The sequence below is a fragment of the Phoca vitulina genome, unplaced genomic scaffold (assembly GCF_004348235.1).
Source record: "Phoca vitulina isolate PV1807 unplaced genomic scaffold, GSC_HSeal_1.0 scaffold6, whole genome shotgun sequence".
Classification (NCBI taxonomy): Eukaryota; Metazoa; Chordata; class Mammalia; order Carnivora; family Phocidae; genus Phoca; species Phoca vitulina.
Genome location: NW_022589709.1, coordinates 47,742,657 through 47,766,455, shown reverse-complemented (window position 1 = coordinate 47,766,455; position 23,799 = coordinate 47,742,657). Strand labels below are relative to the sequence as shown.

The 23,799-nt window shown below is 38.4% G+C and overlaps 2 protein-coding genes across 5 annotated transcripts in view; one reads left to right on the top strand and one right to left on the bottom strand.

The window, feature by feature from the left end:
- Window positions 1–1,826: 1,826 nt before the first annotated feature.
- Window positions 1,827–23,420, bottom strand: DHFR (dihydrofolate reductase). Of its 2 annotated transcripts, XM_032404103.1 has the most exons (6): window positions 23,266–23,420; window positions 22,847–22,896; window positions 20,684–20,789; window positions 13,231–13,357; window positions 10,285–10,400; window positions 1,827–3,614 (listed from the first exon to the last, which is right to left on the bottom strand). In XM_032404103.1, exons 1-6 carry the CDS (start codon window positions 23,349–23,351, stop codon window positions 3,536–3,538), a joined length of 564 nt encoding a protein of 187 aa, XP_032259994.1. In that variant the 5' UTR covers window positions 23,352–23,420; the 3' UTR covers window positions 1,827–3,535. The 2 variants fall into 2 exon arrangements, with proteins under 2 accessions (XP_032259994.1, XP_032259995.1); XM_032404104.1 differs by lacking the exon at window positions 22,847–22,896 and having other exon boundaries at window positions 23,266–23,352.
- Window positions 23,332–23,799, top strand: part of MSH3 (mutS homolog 3) — a 177,479-nt gene continuing 177,011 nt past the window's right edge. The window contains exon 1 of one of the 3 annotated variants that reach the window (XM_032404094.1): window positions 23,332–23,799. In XM_032404094.1, coding sequence (XP_032259985.1) covers window positions 23,350–23,799 — 450 coding nt within the window. In that variant the 5' untranslated portion in view covers window positions 23,332–23,349. The other 2 variants (XM_032404093.1, XM_032404092.1) reach the window with 2 other exon arrangements.

The window sequence follows — 23,799 nt, the reverse complement described above, 5'->3', positions numbered from 1 at the left end:
CATAGGCACATGGGTTTATTAAAATCTGTACAATGCTGCACTTAAGATCTGCATTTCTACATGTAAATTTTACCCCCCCAAAGGTAAACAAATACTGAACTGTCATTGATGATGTGAAAGCTGATGGAAGGATGGCTGGCTAAGTATGTGGTAAAGCAGAGATAGGAAAGTGTTAATGACAGAATCTAGGTGATGGGTAAATGGGTGCTTAATGTATAATTCTCTCAACTTCTGTGTTCTTAAAAGAGTTCATAATAAAATGCTAGGGGGAAACCCCCAAGTTTAAAATTTGATAATTCACCTATCAAAGAGGACTGGCAGTCAAAAACCACCCTGCAGGCAAAACGTTGGCCCTTTGTAGGGGGCTATGACCGGGGGCTGGAAAAAGGGGCAGTCTCATTCAGGATGCCTTCCCAAATGAATTTGGCTGGTTAGGTGCAGTAGAAGTTCTCTTCTCTGCACGTTGTTCCCGAGTTCCATTATCATTAAATCCTTCCCTCCTTGCAGACTAACCCTCTATTCCCTCAGGGTTTGTGTGTCCTATTGCCCTGGGGGCAAAGAAGTACAGACCACCTAAAATTTTTCATCCAAGGGGCGCCTGGGTGGCTCAGTTGTTAAGCGCCTGCCTTCGGCTCAGGTCATGATCCTGGGGTCTTGGGATCGAGCCCCGCATCAGGCTCCTTGCTCAGCCGGGAGCCTGCTTCTCCCTCTCCCACTCCCCTTGCTTGTGTTCCCTCTCTAGCTATCTCAGTCTCTCTGTCAAATAAATAAAATCTTAAAAAAAATAAATAAAATTTGTCATCCAATAATAAATTTCACATCTAGTTTGATTACTGACTGCAAAATTATTTGAAATACCACACAACAATGTGATTTCTTCGCTTTTTTTTGTTCTAAGAATAAAGAGATTTAACAGAAATGTCAATGTACGGACAGAAAAACTTCCTGGTCCACATGAGGTCTCCTGGGGAACAGAAATGGCAGGAGCAAATAATTAGAAATGGCCACCAGTGCAGTTTCACCTTTGCCACAGGAATAGCACTACCTCACACAGATTGTAGGGCTTCTTTTCTCTGTTTAGTCAGAGACTCCATCCCTTTTGTGAGCAATACCTTTTCATTAGAATCTCTAATTCTATTCCTCATACTCATTTAATTATGGATTTCTTTTTTGTCCCAACTGGAACATCCTTGATCACAAGTTTCAATCTTTCAGAAATCATTATTTTTCTGAACCTTTTCAGCAGCTGGCTGGCCAACTTTTCCCTCACAAAGTCATGGTGCCAAATTAGGTCATTTCCTGGACAGTTTTTAGTTTACTACTATAAAAAAAAAAAAAGCATCTTGTTCTTGCATTTGCTTACTATGTACCTCTTTGAGCTACTGACATTACTTTCATACGTATTTTTATTACATATTTAATAAGTGAAAATCTTTATTTCTTAAAATAGATCAGCAACACACAGGTCTAATCTTTACAATTTTACTTTCTCCAATCCCATACATGTTGACTTACAATTCACTCATTTTTCTATTTTGCTTTATTTAGAAGCCCTAGTGATAGGAAATAACAGTTCAGGTTTTTTCTTCTTTAGAGGGCAGAAGCACTCTAACTCAGTGATTTACATCCTTGGGTAGGTTTCAGAATCATCTGGGGTGCTGATTTGCACTGCAGATTCTTCTTCTTCTTTTTTTTTTAAGAGAGTGAGGGGGAGGGGCATAGGGAGAGGGAGAGAGAGAATTTTAAGCAGGATCCACGCCCAGCGGAGCCAGACTTGGGGCTTGATCTCATGACCCTGAGATCAGGACCTGTGCCGAAATCAGGAGTCAGACGCTCAACTGACTGAGCCACCCAGGCACCCCTGTACTGCAGATTCTGGGACCCATCCCTCATATAGGTATAATGGGGATGACATTTTGAGAAACACTGTCTGTTAGGACGTGGGTTATGTTACATAATTTCAACCTCACAGAAACATAAAATGGGCTAACCTGAATATTTAGAACACATGTGCATGTTATACTATTTATATTTTGGCCTCAAATTATCATCACTTTACAGTTCTGTTTTATAAATCAACCTGGAAATAGTAAGACTTGATTTTTTTGTCTTGAAAGATGAACAAACCAGGGACCATGAGAGAAAGCCTGATGGCCCTAGTGATCGGTCTTTGGAATGTTGTGTGACCCTTGAACATAAAAGGCTGTTATTATCTTAAGTCATTGTGCATGAAAACAAACATATAGCACTTCAAAAAAATCTAATCACAATAGGCATACCTAATGTATAAAATAACACACCCAACTCTGATACTCTCGACTGTTTACAGCACACATTTTCCTACACATACTACATACACTTATTAAAAATTTTAGGTATTGTACACATTGTGCTTCTTTTATTTAGTAGTCTTTGGTATTTTCCTGTCAGTACCCCATTCTTTTTAACTGCTACAGACAATATTAAATTTTGTAGACATATTGATTAGTTATTTCTTTATTGATTGTCATTTGGGCTATTTTCAAGTTAAAAAAGTAGTGCAACAAATATTCTTGGGTCCATCTCTTTATTCAGGATTAATTTCTGGAAGTGGAAGCTCTGGGTCCAAACCCAGAATATTCTGAATTTTAATTGATATTCCTAACTTAAACTCTAAAAAGGCTGCATAAGCAAAAAACGCTATTTCTTTGGATACTTAACAATCCACATCTTTGCTAACACGACGGGTAAATGTGTTTTAAGTTTCATTTTTTAATTCAGTGAAGTTTAATTTAGTTTCCAGCTTTGTAATTTTGGTTTCTAGCTTTATCCATTTTCAGTTCATTACCTTTTTAATTTCTAATTTTAGCCATATGCTTGTTATTAGATTACTCTTTTTTTGTATAGAACAGCCTATTGTTCTTCTATCATTGTAACATCCCATGGAATCTCACTGGAGATCGGAAACAGAGTTGTTAGGTCTCAGACCTTTTCTTTTAACCTTCAAAAAGGTAGTGTTCTACCTGCCTCTTTACTATCCCTATGGAATATATCAGAGTTCTCAACTTACCAGATTCCCTGTCTGAGTGAACAGAACTTTTTTTCAGAAGTGTGATATGCATAGAGAACTCAAAGTTCCTCTTTTGATCTAATTTTCTTTTAATATCTGAGTTCTAGCTCTTCTGTTTATAATCCATTTCTGACCTTTGGACAAATCTGTCTAGTCCTATCTCTGTAAGTCCTGGTTTCAACTTATGCTATCAGGGGACTGTCTCACTTAGGCTCTTGGTAGATATGCTACCCTAGGCAGGTGCTGGTCCTTGACAGGCAACACACAGTTATAGCAAGAAATGTTTCACAAATGGTATCTGATATGGTCTAGTTAAGATTAATCTTAACTTAGCCTAATTAAGATTAATAAAATCTCATTGCTTAGAAATAATTATCCATTGACCTAAAGTCAACAAAAGTCTTTTTTCCCTAGTATTAAAATATATAATTGTTTGGAGGGCAGGGGGAGCAACTAATTTGAAATAAATCACAAAACATCTTCACATTAATCGTTCTTCTCATATACTTCAAATTTGTACTTAATGCCTTTCTCCTCCTGGACATCAGATAGAACACCTGGGTATCTGTAAAAGAAAAATATCCATAATAATGTGTCAATTAAAAAGACAGCTTCCCTGACTTTCAGCCAAAAGGCATCAATAATGCATAAGGTAAGTAAAAGTTTTCCCTTCCTTTTTTCTTCACAATGGTAAGCCACTATGAAATTGGGTATTATGTAAGTACACTACATATGGGAACAGAAAGAAAAACTTTCAAACTATGTAGAAAGTTGGAAAACAAAAAGTGCAATTTCTCCTTTCCTTCTGACTCCTAATTCTTCTGTTCAAAACTAACCACTGTCATCAGTTTCTCTTTTATCTTTCCACTACCAATCAGCTAGTATGAAACTGCTTAATAACATTCTGCAAATCTTACACTTGGTATCAAATTTCTCGTGTGAGCAAAGGAAAAACAAAATACAACCCTCAGCTGCTTAGAGCAGAACTGAAGTTCTATGTCCCGCGTGGTGCTAGATTCTCAGTTTCCCAGTGTGTGGCTTATTGCAATTCTTTTACTGGCTTCACTGTTTAATCTGGCATTTTCTAACTCTCACTTAGTTCTGTGTTCTCTCCACCTTCCAATTCAAAACCCAGGACCTCCTTTGGGTATATACCAAGAAGTGGAATTGCTGGATCACATGGTAATTCTCTTTTTAATTTTTTAAGGAACCTCCATACTGTTTTCCATAGCAGCTCCACCATTTTACATTCCCATCAACATGTATAAGAGTTTCAATTTCTCTACATCCTCACCAATACTTGTTATAGCTTGGGGGTTTTTTTGGTAACAAATCAGGATCTCAAAGAGATATATGCCCTCCCATGTTCACTGTAGCCTAATTCACAATAGCTAAGCAACCTAAATACCCATCAACAGATGAATGGATAAAGAAAATGTGGTATATACATACATTAGAATATTATTCAGCCTCAAAAAAGAAGGAAATCCTGCCATATGCAGCAACATGATGAACTTAGAGGATATTGGGCTACATGAAATAAGCCAGTCATAGAAGGACAAATACTGCAGTATCTAAAATGGTCAAACTCATAAGAACAGAGAGTAGAAGGGTGGTTTGACAGGGGTTGGGGGAAAGGGGAAATGGAGTTGTTTGAAGGGAAGAAACCTTGTTGTCCAAGACGATTAAATTCTAGAGATGTGCTGTGCAACAGTGTGCCTATAGTTAACAACACTGTATATTGTATAATTAAAATTTTGTTGAGAGTAGGTTTCATGTTGTATTCTCACCACAATAAATTTTTTTTCCCAATGAGAAAACAAAACCCAGGTCCTCCATTTGAAGGCTGTACTGACCACCCCCATCTCCAAACCAAATCTTGTACTTCCTCAGCATTGTGTGGGCTACACCCCCAATATGCTCCAGGTTTGGGGGGAAGGAATACCTGCTTTACTCAGACTCATGTTTGACTCTGGTTCTGCTGTGTGATACTTAGTTATCAACACAGTCTTCATCCTTGTGAATAATTTAGCACGGAGTTCATTACATTAAGTGTTCTACAAATGTTACCCTTTAATATTATTAGTTTGTTTCATCCCCATATTTTCTAAACTCAATGTAGCAAGGATAATACAGGAAAAAATTAAATCTCTTTTGATATCCAATACAATGCTGAGTAATAACAGGTATTAACCTTTAGTTGACTAATGACAGATGATGCCATATGATAAAAAATATAATTAAGAGACATAAAGTAACAGCATAATGATGTATAAGGAAATGAAAAAGCTGTTTTTTCTTGAAAAACTTACATTTCAGAGGAAGAAGCTATGTTTCTAGTTACTAACCATTTTCTGAGCTGTTTTGTTCCAGTGTTTTAATAGCAATATAGCATTTTTCCTTTTTTAAAGAAATGATTTTATGAGGCCAATGTTTAACCTTAACTTTAGTTTCTTTGGAATGAGTCACCAAAAGCAGCATTTACATTTTTGTGTGTGTAAAATTCTCACGAGTATCAAGATTCTCAGTTAATAAGATAAAAGCAAAGTATCAAAATTATTTCTAAAATCATGAATAGTATTAACTTAGAAATACTATGCTATTGGCTGGATATTGTCACTAGCCACGGTATTAATGTTAATCTGCTCTGTAAAACTGAAATTCATTTCTGCTTAACATTAATTTTGCTTTCCACAATATTCACATATTCAGTTTGTTTTAATAATTACCATAACTACCACACCATCATACTTCCCAACTGCTTAGGAGCCACATATGAACTCTGAGTTTAAGCCTAACAGGATTTGGAAATACCTCCTATTTGTTATGAACCACCCAGAAAGAGAGTCCCCTCTAGAATCTTCAAGCAGTAAAGAATCCAATGAATATGAAAAGACATAAGCTCTGAAATGACAAAGCATCATGAGAATATTACACAGATGATTTACTGTAAAGTCTAAGAAAGAGGTAAATAGAGTTCTTAAAACAGTTACCTATAAGAAACAACTCATAACCAAAATAAAATGAAGACTCTATAGCAAGCACAGGCTCAGGAGAGAGACATACACACAACATGAGTAAGGATCCTGCTGAATAGCCGGGAAGTAATGGGAACAGCAGAGGAAACGTCAGCCAAAAACCTTCCTCAAGTTGTCCACTGATAAGGGACATCTGTCCCAGCTCTGGAGCCAACTACTGTTTCTAAGGCCTCGTCTGGGCTTTATCCTCTTTGACTGCATGGTCACACGGAAGGTTGTTAACTAGAAGGACAAACCTGTTTGGGGCTCATTAAGCAGAAAACCGCCGGTAGAAAATACCTGGACCTGCTGGTTTGGTTGGAGCCTCGAGTGGAACAGTGTGAGGCAGAAAGATCTCTTCCAGGCAAGCTGAATGAGGGCAGAGCCCTAGAGGGCGGGCTGGCATGGTGCTGGCGCACAGACTACGACCCACCGGGGAAAAGGCAGACACAAAGTCAAACCTTACTTTGTTAAGACTAATTTCTGCTTTTAGCTTACTACCACCTGTGGTTTCACCTAACTTCTAATTTTATTCTCTTTGCACTTTACAACAGCCTCTCATCTTTATTTCCTTTTACTAGTGCTTTTGTTACCAGGAACTATGGTGTTAATAAAAGATAACTGTGTTTGAACTGAAACCTATGTAAGCACAAGAGGCCCACTAATAGGGATAATGGGGTTCTAAACGAAGTGTAGCTGTGGGGAAAGAAGTAGGGGAGGGTAGAGAACGATCAGAGTTCATTTCTGGACGGTAGGGAGCAATTCTAAGTTCCTCAGTACACTGAGATTTAGAGAGAAAGAAGCTCAAGAATTGAGCAACATTACAGACCTCCAGGGACAAGGTATATTCCCTTTGTCTTTCAAGGTTTCCTTTTTCTCTACTTCATGAAAGATTGACCTACTCCAGATTTACCCTTAGGGGATTCCTTTCACCTCACGTCAAAGAGGCTGTTATTATGTTGGTACAGGCTTGAAAGTAAGATAGCATCAAATGATGCAATGAAAAAAGACTTTTCATTTTCTTTCATAGCCAGCCTTGTTTAGCCTTGTCCATTTGGGAGCAATTTCCTTGGATTTTGGCTCTGGATAGCAATTTCCTCTCTGAATCTACCCACAGTTAAAATTTTCTAGGGGCACCTGGGTGGCACAGTCGGTTAAGCATCCAACTCTTGATTTTGGCTCAGGTCATGATCTCAGGGTCGTGAGATGGAGCCCCATGTCAGGCTCCGTGATAAACTTGGAGTCCACTTGGGATTCTCTCTCTCTCTCTTTCTCCCTCTGCTCCGCCCCCACAATGTTAAAAAAGTTTTCTAAGACATTTAAAGAAGAACAAATACCAATCCTTCACAAACTCTTCCAAAAAAAGAAGAGGAAAGAGACCATTTCCTAACTCATTCTGTGAGGCTGGTATTCTTCTGACACCAAAACCAGGTGAAGACATTACAGAAAAAGAAAACTACAAACCAATATTCCATTATGAATGTAAATGCAAAAATCCTCAACAAAATATTAACAAACTGAATCCAGGAACATACAGAAAGGATTGTACATTACTACCAAGTGGATTTATCCCAGAAATGCAAGAATAGTTTAACATGAAAATCAATCAATGTAATACACCGTATTAATAACCTATTAAAGACAAAGACCACGTGATTATCTCAATAGACTCAGAAAAAGCATTTGACAAAATCCAGCACTTCCTCACGATAAAAATACTAGTGAGGTAGAACTAGACCTTCCTCAATGTAATAAATGGCATGTGTGAAAAGCCCACAGCTAATATACTTAATGGTAAAAGACTGAATGCTTTCCCTCTAAGAGCAGGAGCAAGACCCTCGCCACTCCTCCTCATAATTGCACTGGAGGTTCTAGCCAGAGCAATTAGGTAGGAGAAAGAAATTTTAAAAAAGGTGAAAGATTTATGCAATCTGAAGAGAAACCAGAATGAGAAAGAAATTTTAAAAATGCAGATTAGGAAGAAGTAAAACTACCTCTATTTGTAAATGATATATCCTGCATGTAGAAAATCCTAAGGAATTCACTAACATTAGAATAAATGAGTTCAGCAAAGTTGTAGGATACAAGATCAATAAACAAAAATCAATTGTATATCTATGTATTACCAATGAACAGTTTGAAAATGAAATGATGAAAACAGCTCCATTTATAGTAACATCAAAAAGAATAAAATACCTAAGAATAAATTTAACAATGAAGTGGAATACTTGTATAGTGAAAGCTACAAAGCACTGCTGAAAGAAATTAAAGAAGACCTAAATAAATAGAAAGACATCACACATTCATGGTTTAGAAAAGTACTGCTTAGATAGCAAAATTCTTCAAAGGGATCTTTGTAGTAATGGTTGCATAACTCTGTGAATATACTAAAACCACTGAATTATATACTTTCAATGGGTGGATGGTATGATGTGTGAGTCATCATTCAGTAAAGATGTGAAGTTTTTCATTTCTAAGAGCCGAGAGCCAGAATGGTAGTAAAATATTTTAAGTTATCAAGGATCCCAGAGGGTCAGTTTTGGAAAGAGGTCTGATGGAGAGCAACAGGATCTGGAAAGGTAAATTCACACAGTAATCTTTTCTTTTTGTTAGCAGCAAAGATAGGAATGAGGGTCAGCAGATATCAATATTCACATAATGTGAGCATCAGCAACGTAAGCAGTATAAGAGAAAATATATAAGATGTGACAAACAAACACAACTGATTTCATAAATATATACAAAATCACTAAGTGTGATTTTTCTATGGGGTCATCTTTGAAGACTAAGCAAAAGCCTGCACTTAAGCTGTTTAGAAAACTTTTAGAGTTCTTAAAATTTTCAGTTTTCTTTAGAGCTAGTTAAAAGCCCAAGGAAATCAGTCACACACTTCATTAGATTCATGACCTTTACCTATTACTCTACAGACTATTACTTTAAAGCTTGGCCATCCACTTATTCAGACGTGACTGAATATTCTTTTAGGAGGTATTTCCCAAAACAAACTCACACTCAAAGAATAATGACTGGATTCAAATGAGAATATTTGCAAGAATGTGTTAAAACCTAGTCTGAAAGTGTGGATACAATTAATCTTTTGCTCTCCATAGCCAAGAGCTGAAAAGTACTTTTTAATTTTTTTAAATTGAAGTATGAAAAGTGCTTTTAAACTAAAATGCTAGGAGTTTTCAAAATCAGGCAGTTTCATGCTAAAATCACAACTCCATCGTAAAACAAGTGTAACCTCCTCTTCTTCTTTTTTTTTTAAAGATTTCATTTATTTATTTGACAGAGAGAGAGAGAGAGAGATAGCGAGAGAGGAGTGGGAGAGAGAGAAGCAGACTTCCCGCTGAGCAGGGAGCCCGATGCAGGGCTCGATCCCAGGACCCTGGGATCATGACCTGAGCCGAAGGCAGACGCTTAACTGACTGAGCCACCCAGGCGCCCCTGTAACCTCTTCTTTCGATCTCCACCACTGCTATCCAAATCCCTTACTCTTTCACCTCAACTCTTGCAGCCAACTGGTCTCCCAGCTCCACTCTTGTCTCCTCCTGTCCGTTCTCCACAAACAGCTGGAGCAATATCACTCTCTCTCTATTCAAACCCTCTAAACCTGCATCTGGTCTGAGCCCTTCTGGCCTCCCCCTTGCTTACACATAAAATGCTCACAGTGGCCTTCAGGGTCAGGGAGCACACCATGCTTGTTCCTGCCCTCTGGTGTCTACACTATTTCTGTTTTTTTTGCTCTTTGCGTGGCTGGCTTCTTGCCATTTAGATCTCAGCATAGATACCACTCTTCAGAAAGGACTTCTCAGACAATACAGTATTTCCCACATCACAATATTTCAATTCTCCATACAGCAACTCTCTTGATGTTTATCATTTGCTACCCTCCTCCTCTACTACAAAGAATCTAATCTTAGAGAGCAGTGATAGCATCTGTCTTGGTAAGCACGGTTTCCCCAGAGCCTAAGACAGCGTCTGATGCTAAGCACAGATTGTGTAGAATGAACTAATGACTGCTCTCTAGATTTCAGCAAGATGATTAAAACTTAAACATTCCCAAGTTTGTTAAAGCAGATTTTCAAAAATTCTTAAAGTATTTGTCTACAGAAAACATAACTACTCCAAATTCAATCTGAAGAGTACTACTCTTTCTGTAATTCTTAAACAGGAAATCCAGAAGTGCTTCACATAAATTAGTAACATTTTACTTACTCTGGCAGAAGTTTATATTTCTCCAAATCAATTTCTGGAAAAAATGTGTCACTTTCAAATTCCTGCATAATCCTTGTCACAAATAGTCTAAGATGGCCTGGTTTGTTCATGGCTTCCTTTGAAAAAACACAAAAGGCATCAATAATTTATCTGTCAAAAGAAATAGAAACTCTAACATTTCTGTTTGTTTTAATTATACAGTCAAGTTTGTAATAGGTATTAGAGACATGCTATATAACTTGTTACCTGTAAAGCATGCTATTTAAATATCCTATTCTTTACTTTGGGGTCTTGCAAGGTATGTCTTAGTTATTTTGAGAATGGGACTAATCATTATCAGTAATTATGAGAGTGAGTTTAAATATATTCTGGCCTCTATTTTGCTTACATAACTCTTTTTTCATTTAAGCATTCAGTATTATCTTTTTTCTTTGGTAGTGTTTAAGAATTAAGAACTATAAATTATTTAGTTGTTCTCCATAGAAAAATCTGCATATATATATATGGATAAGATAGTATAATTTCATGAGACTTTGATTATTGAAAACCCCAAGGGCATACTTAGAACATTTACATAGAATTTAATAATGCTTCCATTTCTTAGAAGATAGTAACAATGCTAGTATGTTATTTACTTTCTTAGCCTCTTGTTGCTAATGATTGTATTTGGCCTTATATTGTTAAGGACTTTTCTAACTACTGCCTATGGTACTGTTGATAGTTTCTACAGAAAAAACTGCCCTCAAATGAGTATCTTAATACTCTAATAAAAAGTCTTGAGTCCTAATTCCATCTCCAAGAAAACAATAATCCTTGATTTTCAAATACCTTATGGTAGAAAAAAAATATGTATAATTTCAAGTGTGTCTTATCCTTGAAGTTCCAAATAAGGGGGCAGAACAAATTTTACTTTTTATTTTTGGCTTTTTACTATAGCGTATATGAAATCATTTATTCTCTTGCCCCAACCAAAAAAATATTCTACCAATTCTTACTGTATCAAAAATTAGAGAAACTGAATGAGACCAACGACAGAAGCATCTGAAGGTCTGTATCCAAGTAAATGCTATATGGCAAACGTTTTCTGTAAAGGGTCAGATGGTAAATATTTTAGGCTTTGTGGACCATGTGGTTTCTTCCTTACCTTTGTGGGCAACAGCAGCCTTAGATAATACTAAACCAATGGGCATGGCTGTGTTACAGTGAAACTTTGTTTACAAAAACAGGCTGGCCCCAGGGGAGATAAGCCTAAATGTTCTACAAACTATTGTGATGTGAGGTGGATAATGCAAAATTATCGGCTAGAGGTTCTACTTCCTTATAACTTATATACATATAGATATATCAAGTATATAATTATATTTAATTTTGAATACTTATAAAAAATGTATTTTCAAGTGAATGTGGTATTATTCAAAATGCATATTGAACAAAATGAAAAAAAAATGATTTGTTTTCTTAGAAATTCATCCTTGGCTGCAAGATCAAAGGAAAATGTCCATTTCCTTGTAATACAAATAAAGCAAACAAAAAGTAGAAACAGGTCTGGGATCCTGGTATACCTCTTCTTTATAAAACAATTTATGGGTATATATGTCACCACAAACCACCAGTGTTGGGGGTGGTTTTTTCCCTTCCCATAAATATTAATCTCTCATTAGTGTTTTAAGAGTAAAAAAATTCTATTTACTATCCTCAAAAATTTTGAAACTTGAAAGTCATTTGGTATCAAGAATAAGGAGTATTTTGGGGCATCTGGCTGGCTGGGTCTATGGAGTGTATGACTCTTGATCTTGTGGTTGTGGGTTTGAACCCCAAGTTGGGTGCAGAAATTACTTAAAAATAAAATCTTACCAAAAGAAAAAAAAAAAAAAAAGCTTTGGGCCAGAGCCTCCATCTTCTAGTAATTTACCAGAATGACCAGCACCAAGGGAAAGAGTAGAGGTACCCTCTATATGTTCTCTAGGCCTTTTAGAAAACATGGGAGTTGTTCCTTTGGCCATATACATGTGAATCTACAAGAAAGGTGATATGGTGGACATCAAGGGAATGGGCACTGTTCAAACAGGAATGCCCCACCAATGTTACCCTGGCAAAACCGGAAGAGCCTACAAGGGGACAGCATGCTGTTGTCACTGTTGTAAACAAACAACTGAAGGGCAAGATTCTTGCCAAGAGAATTAATGTACATATTCAGCATATTAAGCACTCAAGAGCTGAGATAACTTCCTGAAGTGTGTGAAAGAAAATGATCAGGAAAAGAAGGAAGCCAAAGAGAAAGGTACTTGGGTTCAACTGAAGCACCAGCCTGCTGCACCCAGGGAAGCACACTTTGTGAGAACCAGTGGAAAGGAGCCTGAGCTACCGGAATCTATTCCTAGGGATTCATGGCATGGTAAGTGTTAAAAAAAAAAAAAAAGAGTAAGTACTATTTTCTATTTTACCTGTTTTTCCTTATATTATGAAGTCATATAATACTTTTCCCATGCCCTCATATTATATAAAAATTGTTAAGGGAAAGTCTTCTGCTTTTAACAAATTCATACACATCTAGTCAGTATACAGCAACTGAGAGCCCCATCCCTTTATCAGTGAGGACGTAGATATCCTTGAAAAAAAGGGAATAATTCAGTATATCAGGGCACATCCAGGGAGTAGAAAACAGTGCAGTGCAAGTATGATTCTAAGGGAAGGATTTAGAATGTTTTTAAATTAGAAACATCAACTATTTTGAATTGAAAATAAACTGGAACAGGCTTAAAGACTCACTTTTATATTTTTATTTAGTTTTCACGATAGTATCTAAAATGAATAATTCAAATTGACAATATGTCTAGCTAACAGTAGGGATAATATGCTTCCTTTGCTCATGACTTAATTTTTTTAAAGTTCAGATGGCAGGGAAGCTGAAGGAAAGTGGGGTACAACATTTATAATTTTACTTACCTTATAAACAGAACTGCCTCCTACTACCCAAACCATGTCCACTTTATTTGCTAATTCTGGTTGCTCAATAAGTTTTAAGGCATCATCCAGACTTTTGGCAAGAAAATGAGCTCCTTGTGGAGGTTCCCTGAGGTTAAAAAAAAGAATTAGAAATAATTTCTATAAAACCTATTCATATTAGTCAATTAATTATAAAACCAAAATCATAAATATGAATCCTTTCTACAAGAAACACTTAACATCATATGACCTATGACCAATAATAGACCACCTTTGTGCATATATGGTCCACAATGAATCAAAAAACAGAAACATTTCTGATATCTTGTGATATTTATGGTGGAAAAAAATCATAAGAGTAGTTGTCTTCAGAGGGATGGGGTTAGAGGCATAAGGGAACTTTTGAAGGGTTATGGTAATGTTCTCTATCTTAGATATGGGATTATATAGGGGCATATATTTGTCAAAATTTAGCAAAAGTACATTTAAGACTTGTACATTTCACTGTATATATTTATCTCAAAAGAATAAAGCTAATGTGGGGCGCCTGGGTGGCTCAGTCATTAAGCGTCTGCCTTCAGCTCAGGTCATGATCCCAGGGTTCTGGGATCGAGCCCCACATCGGGCTCCCTGCTCCGTGGGAAGCCTGCTTCTCCCTTTCCCACCCCCCGCTTGTGTTCCCTCTCTCGCTGTGTCTCTGTCAAGTAAATAAATAAAATAAAATAAAGAATAAAGCTAATGAAGTATTGAACTCTGGTTAATCATATGTATGCTGAAGTATTTAAGGGAAAACACTAATGTCTACAAGTTACTCTGAAATGCATGAGAAAAACAAGATCAACTGATGTATGGATAGATGGTAAAACAAGCATAGTAAAATGTTAACAGTAGAATGTATGTGGTGAATATACAGGTGTTTACTGTAAGGTTCTTTCTGTATGTTTGAAAGGTTCATAATAAAATGTTAGAGAGAGTAGTATGTTTGAATAACTGTAGCATGGAATGATCTTTATTTTTTTTAGATAGAGTACGCTCATGAGTGTGGGGGTGGGGGGTTGGGGCAGAGGGAGAGGGAGAGAATCTTAGGCAGGCTTGAAGCTCAGGTCAGAGCCTGATGCAGGGCTTGATCTAACGACCCTGAGATCATGACCTGAGCCAAAATCGAGGGTCAGACACTCAACCGACTAAGCCACCCAGTAGGCCCTGGAATGATTTCAAACTCTTACTATGTGATGAATGAGGAATGAGTAAAAGACTTTCATGTTTCAAACATGTAAAGATGGATGAAGTATTAATAAATGAGTATGTTATTTTTTGTAATTAAAAATCCAAAGGAGGGACACCTGGGTGGCTCAGTTGGTTAAGCATCCAAATGTCTGACTCTTGATTTCAACTCAGGTCATGATCTCAGGGTTGTGGGATAGAGCCCTGCGTTGTGTTCCGTGCTGGGCATGGAGCCTGCTTGGGATTCTCTCTCTCCCTCTGCCCCTCCCTACCCCCGCCCCAATACAAAAAATTAAAAAAATCCAAAGGAGGAAAAGTTAATTAATTTCAGGGTTAGATCTTCAGGTTAATCTCTCCCTATCTCCACAACTGTTTTTTGGGGGTGGTTGTTGGGGGGCGGGGGAGGGCTGTAATTCCCTTTATAAATGAAGAAACATGTAGAATTTGGCTTCCACTGTAATTAGAGAACAGAAATTACAATTCAATGTCAAGTTTTTAGACTGACGCTTTAAAAAATTATATAACTGCCTTTGAACTGGTAGTTATAACAATGATTAATCAAGAGCTAATGGAGACATTCATTTTTTTGGCTGTCTCCTCCCCCACCTCCTTGACAGATATTTTACTTATTTCACTTTGTCATCTCTAAAGGAGTTAAGAGCACAAAGAATGTATTTTGACTAAAAGCTGGAAAAGATATGGAGGCCAGGGTGAGGTTAAATGAGCCAAGGGATTCTCTAAGACGTCAGGGCAGCTGCAGCGACTAGGCTGGATGAGGCTATGTAGGGGAAGAATTGAGTAAGAAACAGATTTGAACTTGGGGAGAAGACAGTCTAGTTAGTAAAGTTAGAATGCCTGAAATAGAGTCAAGGTGGTTTTAGTAACTGAGGATGCTAAAATCAGGAACGATGACAGGTGTCGGGGTAGAATGGAAAACAGTGACTTAGGAACTGACATCTGAGGAGAACTGGAAGAGGCATCCTAGAAGTTGGTGGGCTATAGCAAAATAATTTAGAAGGTGGTATAAATGGTTGGTGTGGACTTCAAATTAACAGGGTAAACATTTTGTGTAGATTGTGGAACAATGGCTTGAAATGGTGCAAGGGCTTAAGGTGAAGACTACTTCTTTGCCTTTTTGTAGTGAGTCTGGAAAAGGAAAACAAAGGATTTGTTTCAGATTTTAGTTATCATAGAGTCATGGAGGAAATGCTTCTGCAAAATGTTGCTACTTAGCAGTTTAGGAATAAGTTTCATAGGAAACCATTGACCCAAGATGGGTAGAAAAAAATAAGCAAAAAGTTGAGCTAATGTTTGAGTTCATTAGCCCACAGTGTTCATTGTGTGAAAGCACGAATCCTAGAAACTAACACAGTAAACAGAATATAGCAAGCACTCAATATTGTGACTTGTTTCATAGCTAAATCTCCTTCCTATATTTATCTCAAGCTAACAGAGATTGCATTCCCTGACAAGAGGGAGTTGGTATGTGGTTGTATAGTCAAGGAACATGTGGACATGCTTGATATCTTGTTCCAAACTTAAGTCTTGAATTTTCTTAGAGGGTTGGGATGAGGATTAAGAGAAAAATAATGCACATCATAGGCACTCCAGTGGTATTTCCATCCTTTTTTTAAAGATTCTATTTATTTGAGAGAGAGAACAAGCAGGGGGAGGGACAGAGGGAGAGGGAGAAGCAGACTCTCCGCTGAGCAGGGAGCCCAATGCAGGGCTCGATCCCAGGACTCCGGGATCATGACCTGAGCCGAAGGCAGACGCTTAACCAACTGAGCCACCCAGGCACCCCTCCATCCTTCTCTTTAAAAGCCGTATTCAAAAGAGGCTGCTTTTTACCTGATGGAGTTATAGTAGAAAGAAAATATCTAACATTTATTCAGTGCCCACTTGCTCTCCCAAATAGTGGGATCAGGCAGTGTTTTACAGGCATCACACCACTTAATGTGACCAGCAGTCCTGTGTAAGTACTTTTATTCCTGTTTATAGATGATACTGAGGCTGAGAAGTTAAGTAGCCAGTGGTTACAGAGCTAGGAAATGGTGGAGCTGGGATTTGAACTCCAGCAGCCTGATGCTGGAGTCTGAGTTGCAACTTCCTACATAGACATTAGAGTCTCAACTGGTGGTCATGGGCTACAGAGGTGTCATATTCGAGTCCCCTCAGACCTCAGGATGGTGTGGCCTAATTCAGGCAAGCCCTAAGACCAGTGTCCTCTGGCCTTGAGCAGCCTCATTTGATTACCTCAGGGTACCATATGTGCCTGATGTGAAGGATGATGTGGCAGATGGAATTCTGGCTCAAGACTGTTGGGAAAAACAAAAAGTCCTAGGCTAGAATCACATTTTAACCAAAATTTTAAAAAAAATGTTCAATTTAAGACCTTTCAAACTCAGTCTTTGAAATGGTATTTCCGACTATTTAAAATTGGTGCAAGTATGCTCCATCGTCATAATTGAATACTATGCAGCCATTAAAAATATTTACAGAAATTAATCTTTCAATATATCAAATGGGGGAAAAAGGCAGGTTACAAAACAGGATTATCCTATTTTTATTTTTTTTTAAGATTTTATTTATTTATTTGAGAGAGAGAGAATGAGAGAGAGCACATGAGAGGGGGGAGGGTCAGAGGGAGAAGCAGACTCCCTGCAGAGCAGGGAGCCCGATGCGGGACTCGATCCCGGGACTCCAGGATCATGACCTGAGCCGAAGGCAGTCGCTTAACCAACTGAGCCACCCAGGCGCCCTCCTATTTTTATAAATCACGTATTGATCATGTATTCTGCTTTGCTAGGGGATATGCTAAATGCTGGGAATAGAGATAAAAAGAAAAAGAAAAGCACTCCCTGTACCAATGGCAGGCAGAGAACTATCTCAGCAGTGGCCACAATGTGTAAAGGACATGCAACGGGGATGCGTGGAGGACGCCTGATGAGCAGAGGTGATGCATCTTCTGGGTGCAGTTATGAGGGAGAATACTCCTTGGAGAAAGATCCCTTACCAGAGAGTCTCAAAGGAGATAAACACATGTTCGAAACACAGAAGTGACAAATGACCATAGATACTACTGAGGCTTGTACGAAAGTTACTAAAGTTATCTAACACAAAGCTCCAAAAAAGTTGAAGGTAGAAGTAATCTGTGCTGAGGTTTAAAATGGTAAAGGGTAGGACAACACAGCCAAGGTCTTAACAACAGGAGAAAATGGGGGTCTAGAATAAAGTGGTGGGGGCAGGGGGAGGGTTCTGATTATGAACCTCAAGTTTGAGGGAAGGAAGAACAAAGTTATATGTTAGGGTAAAAATGAGACCACAAGCCTGTTCACTGTGCTTCCATTAATGTTAATTTTTTCTGTAAGATATAAAATAAGGTAATTTTGCTCAAATAGCAAAGGTTGGGAGAGTAGGAGCTGATATTGATAGGGTACTCTCTGTGTGCCACAAATTTAATATACAAATTTCAATTAATCCTCAAAATCACCCTAAGATGATTTATTATTATCCCATTATTAATCCCATTTAGTAGATAAGGAAATTGAGGTTCAGTAAGGCTTAAGGTTAAGTCTTTGCTATACTAAGTGTGTGAGTGGTGGGGAGAGAAGAGAGAAAGCTTTAATCACTGTGGAGGATATGATGAATTATTATACTATGAAATGTCAGGTAACTTTTATGGGCTGGAGACAATTTATAACATCTTATATCATGGAGGGAATTTTGGATTTATTAAAGATGCTATCAAAGCTATAGCATTATGGTAAAATTTACTTAATTTTTGGTTCCAGAGCCTTAAAATACTTTATTGAGATAAATCACGTACCATACAATTTACCCTTTTAACGTGTAGAATTTGGAAACTTTTTAGTGTATTCATAGAGTTGTAAAGCCATCACCACTATCTACTTTTAGGACATTTCTATCCCCCCCAAAAGAAACCCTGTATCCATTAGCATTCATTCCCCACTCCCACAAAACCAATAATCTACTTTGTCTATGAATTTGTCGATTCCAGAAACTTCACATAGATGGAATTATGTGGCCTTTTGTTTCTGGCTTTTTTCACTCAGCATACGGTTTTCAAACTTTATCCATGTTGTAGCATATATCGGTTCTTCTTTTTATTGTGGAATAATATTCCATTGTATGGATATAGGCTACTTTGTTTATCCATTCATCAGTTGATGGACATTTGGGATGTTTCAACTTTTTGGCTATTATGTATGATGCTGCTATGAACATTTGTTCTTGTGTGGTCATATGTTTTCATTTTTCCTTCATTTCATAAACCAAGGAGTAGAACTACTCGGTCATATGATAACTCTACGTTTAACATTTTGAGAAAATGTCAATCTGTTTTCCAAATGTGCTTGCATATTTCTTTTAAAGCCACAACTTGATTGTCTAGATAGCTTTGGAAAAGCATTTTCTCCCTATACTTTAAGTAACTACTTACCCAAAATAATTAGTATCCTGCAGCAAATTTTGGGATTACCTTGAAGATTCAGTTTCGTCTTACATTGGAGGGTGGTGGTGAAAAATTGAGTATTTCCAAAAGATTGCATGAGCTATAGTGATTATATGAGTAAATCTAGCACTGTGTGGCACATAACAGGTGCTCAGGTTATGTGTGTAATTGATCCTCAAGTAGGGAACCAGAAGGAAGGGCAAAAAATAAATTCTAAGACATTTTCGTAACTGATATCCTTATTTCCTTGGTAATAAAGACTTTTGACATTTTCTCTCTGCCTTAAAAAAAAAAAAACAAGTAAAATACAGCAACAAATGTTATATATAAATATGTAAGAAAACAACCAAACCCAATTGCATACACCACAGGGTGGGTCATAGAGAAGAAATTAGAGTTATCATTTGAGGAGATCTGCTGGCTCAACTGAGTATGTCCCCCACTGAGATTTCTTTATGTTTGTTTTAGCTCAAGCTAGCCATAAATAAACCTGAGTAGTATTCAAGAATATGTTACTAAAGAGTCTCTGGGAATGGCAATACGGTCTGTGAATCTGGATTCTACCAAGTAAAGAGATAATCAGAATATCCTAGCAACCAAAAAAAAAGAGAATAGTATGAAGATTGAGGCAGATGGCAAGATGCACATCAACATAATCCTCATCACCCAAAGGCAATCAATGCAAATATTCTGGTATGGTTTCTTTCATGTTTTTACCTATGCCATTCTAGGAGGGATTTGAGAGAAAATCTATATAAGCCGGAACCCCCTTAGCCTACAGTGTATAATGTTTTTTCCTTCCCATGATGTGATGGTCTTTGAGGTGTTCCCTTGATTGGGCTATAGTCCTTGTTCAGACACTAATCTAGGTGTTGCTGTGAAGGTATATTATAGAAGTGATTAAAGTTGATAATTAGATGACTTCAATCTGGGTGGGCAGGATTCAATCAGTTTTAAGGCCTTAAGAGCAGATCTGAGGCTTCCTTGAAGAAGACATTTCACCCACAGTCAGCAACTTCTGCCCCTGCTGGAAAGTTCCCGCATGCCCTTCCCGATGGCCTGCCCCACAGTTATGGACTTGCCTAGCCAGCACCCACAAATGTGTAAGCTAATTCCTAGCAATGAAGAACCCAGGGCATTTCCAAGCATCAGTAACTATCTACTCCAATGTTAGCCTGGAGGACAGAAAAATTCCTAGCAGAGGCCAAGTGGAGACACTCCTTTCTCTCTAGGATCCCTAGGTTGATTTCAATACTTTCAAACTTTTTGGTAAAGAATACAAGTATAAAATATTATTTGGGTGTTGTGGTAAACTAGGAATAGGGCACAAGATTATGACTGATTTTTAGCCCATCCTAAAATTTCTATCTTATTTATTGACGGCAGAGTCCAGAAAGTGCATAAAACACTTAATCTTGGCAAATCCCAAAGCATATGTGAAACTAGAAAAAAGTTATTAACTGTTGTATAAATGATACTTGAGCCTATGGAATAACAGTTCAAGGAAACTGACAAAACTGTTACCACAGTGAGATTTAATGTAACTTTTCACAGTGGTGAAATCAATCCCTTAAGTAGCAGAGTGAGTTACTGTCATGTGGGATAAATAACTGCTTATTCATTTTCTGTAAATCTTCTTTATGATATTAGGCAGCTTGATCAGTAAGGCTGTATTTATACTATTTTGTCATACACTGACCTCCACCATAAAAAATGGAACATGATTTTTTGTGGTGAATTTGTTATAGTACTTACTTGAGGTTTCTGCTGAGAACTAAATTAATTCTGTCCTTTAAAGGTCGATTCTTCTCGGGAATAGAGAACCATGTCTTCCTCCCCATAATCACCAAATTCTGTTTACCTAGAAAATCACATAAAAGGATATTTTGGGAGTATACATTTATATTTTCATATATTCATATACATATATACAGAGATATGATTGTCATAGTGACATCTAGTGGATCTGCATTAAAAATTAAAACAGGCTTACCAAAATTTACATTTATCACCCCATTTCCTAAATATAGTAACTATTTTTCCCTATGGTATTATTCAATTCATATCCAATATTTAGTTTTAATCAACTGCAATCATGTATAATAGTGAAGAGCCAAGATTCTGGGGCAAAGTGCTCAAGTTCAGTATATTCAGTCATCTACTAGATAAGTCATGTTAATCTTCTGTGTTTTACTTTCCTTATTTATAAAATGGAGATAACAGTAGTTCCTACTTCTAGGGTTACTGTGGGGATTGAAGAATTAGAAGATTTAATAAGTCTTGTTTAACTGTTTGATATGATAGTATTATTCATATTTGTATACTTTGTAGATTTATATTAATAGTCATACTTTTAAAGATAAGTGCTTAATATTCCACTCAATTAAAAAGCTAAAACACTTTCAATTGTGCTTCTATCTTTCAAGTATAATGCTTCTATAGAAATTTTATACACATAGCTTCCATTTTTGGTTTAATTACTTAGGAAAAAATCTTGGGAATCAGATATCTGGATCAAAGGAATATACACATTTCTGTAATTCTTGATATGTTCTGAGAGGCTATCAAAAGAAGTGCATGTGTCTGTTTTAAAGAATCATTATTAGCTTGATTTTATTTAGATAAAAATACTAACATTTACAAAATACAAGCTGTAAGACTAAGCATTTTTCTGTATATTGCTTCATTACTCATAACCAAATATTACCTCCAAATGTTAAGAAAAGTTTTTTCCTCTAAGAATTAAAACCCCAATAATTTAGGGTGCCCCCTATGCGATATGCACTGCATTTTCAAAGACAGAGCTTTAGGTGTTAGTAAGGAGATATCAATTATCAAAAATAACAGAGCCATTAGGTGAGGAATTCTGATGAGAGAAATGGTACAGACCTGGCCTAACAACTAAGGTGGAGATGATAAGTGAAGAGCATAGGGAGATATTGGGGGGCAGGGGGGAAAGAAAGAAAAAGAAAAAAGAAAAAAAAGCCAACACACCTTTGGTACCCTTCCATCCACTCATCCAAGAAATACTGTATTTACTGAATACCAGCAAACAGGCCAGGTGTTGGATGCTTTCCCTACTACTAGACCATACTTTGGATTCTAGAGAGTGGTTTATGTCAATTCCTTAAGATTCAAGCTATTGCTATCTTGTCTCTACTAGTGACCCAAGTGCCAGGTCCAAGGACTTGTATCTGTCCTGTTAAAGTTATGCTGCATTTGCTTCTGACTTACTATTTCCCTTTCACTCTGCTATTCCTTCTCCTATGACCAAATACATGTCTCTTAGGTTTTAAACGGGTATCCCACCACTATATTCTTTTCCTTGGTTGTCCTCTTCTCTCCAGTGGCTCAATTCATCTACTTCCCTGTACCTGAAATTACCCTGGATATCCCACAAAAGCCTCAAACCTCAAAATTATCATTATTACAATTGCACACTGTTCTCCACTCCTTTATTCTCCATGTCACCCAGGATTATTCAACTGAGTATCTGAGAGTTCATCCTGGATCCCTTCCTGCATCCCCTTCGCGTTCCTGATCTCCACATTGAATATCATGGAACCGTTTTTTGGACTTTTCTCTTCTCCACTGCCCTCCTTCAGGCCGCATCATCTCCTGCAGGGGCTATGGCAAAGGCCTCCTCTGATTTCCTTTCTGTTTTCCTCACCAAAGCCTGCAGCTAGCTGCTAATTCTGCCCAGTACCTCACCTGTACGCCTGCCCATATAAAATTTCAAAGAACGTTTTGTTTTTTTTTAAAGGATATGACAAACCTTGGAAACTGCATACAAATGAGTGGTAAGACAAAGGGTCCCAGATTAACATGGACAACTTTTCATTTAAATAAAATCTGCACTGGTAAGCTTACTCAGCAAGATGTTTCCCAAACCTCAATCTCCTAAAAATCCCACATTACCTTCTAATGAGGAGGCTGTGGTCATTCTTTGGAAAAACTTGAATTCATTCCTACAAGTTAGACAAACAGCATTACTCAAAACATTATCCCGCGGGTTCTAGTTCTAACGCGATCCACAGACGCTGCGCTGGAGGGGTGGGGGGAGAGAGGGGGGTCTCCGGGACCCGGACTTTGTTCTGAGGCAGGGCGCCGCGGGGGGAAAACTCGCAGGGCGGCAGGAGCAGGACGGAAATCAATAACTTGGCCTCCTGGCTCCTGATGGCGGAAAGAAGCCCAGGCCCAGCTCCCGTCAGCTCGGGTCCCAAGTCCGACCCCCTCCTCCCCCCGCAAGTGTCTGCGTGACCCCGTCCTAGTGCCGCGATCAAAGGCAGCCCGCGCCAGCTCTCCCAAACCCAATCTACTCCCTGCCCGGCAGGTACCTGAGCGGGGGCCACGGCAGGTCCCCGTTCTTGCCGATGCCCATGTTCTGGGACACAGCGGCGATGCAGTTTAGCGTACGAACCATGACAGCAGCTGTAAACACCTCCCAGCTAGCTCACCAAATCCGGATTCATCCCGCCGAGCTTGGCGCGAAATTGCGGCCACCCCGCCTCCTAGCTCCCATTTGTGCAGCCGAGACTCCGCCCCCCGCCCCGGCGCACGGCAGAGTCGTGACGTGCTCGCGCCCGCAGACGCCGGGGACCTGCGGCCGCGGGCTCGCGCTTCCCGCTGAGCTCTGGCCCAGTGGCGTCACTCTGTGCCCTGCGATGTCGGGCCGGAAGCCTGCGTCGGGCCGTGCCGCTGCCACCAGCCCAGCGCCTGCAGGGCAAGCGGTTTTGAGCAGATTCTTCCAGTCTACGGGAAGCCTGAAATCTACTTCATCCCCCTCGGGTGCAGCCGAGAAGGCCGACCCTGACTCTGACTCCGCAGCGCCCCTAGCGCCCACTTTCCCGCCTCAGTTGCCGCCACGCGTG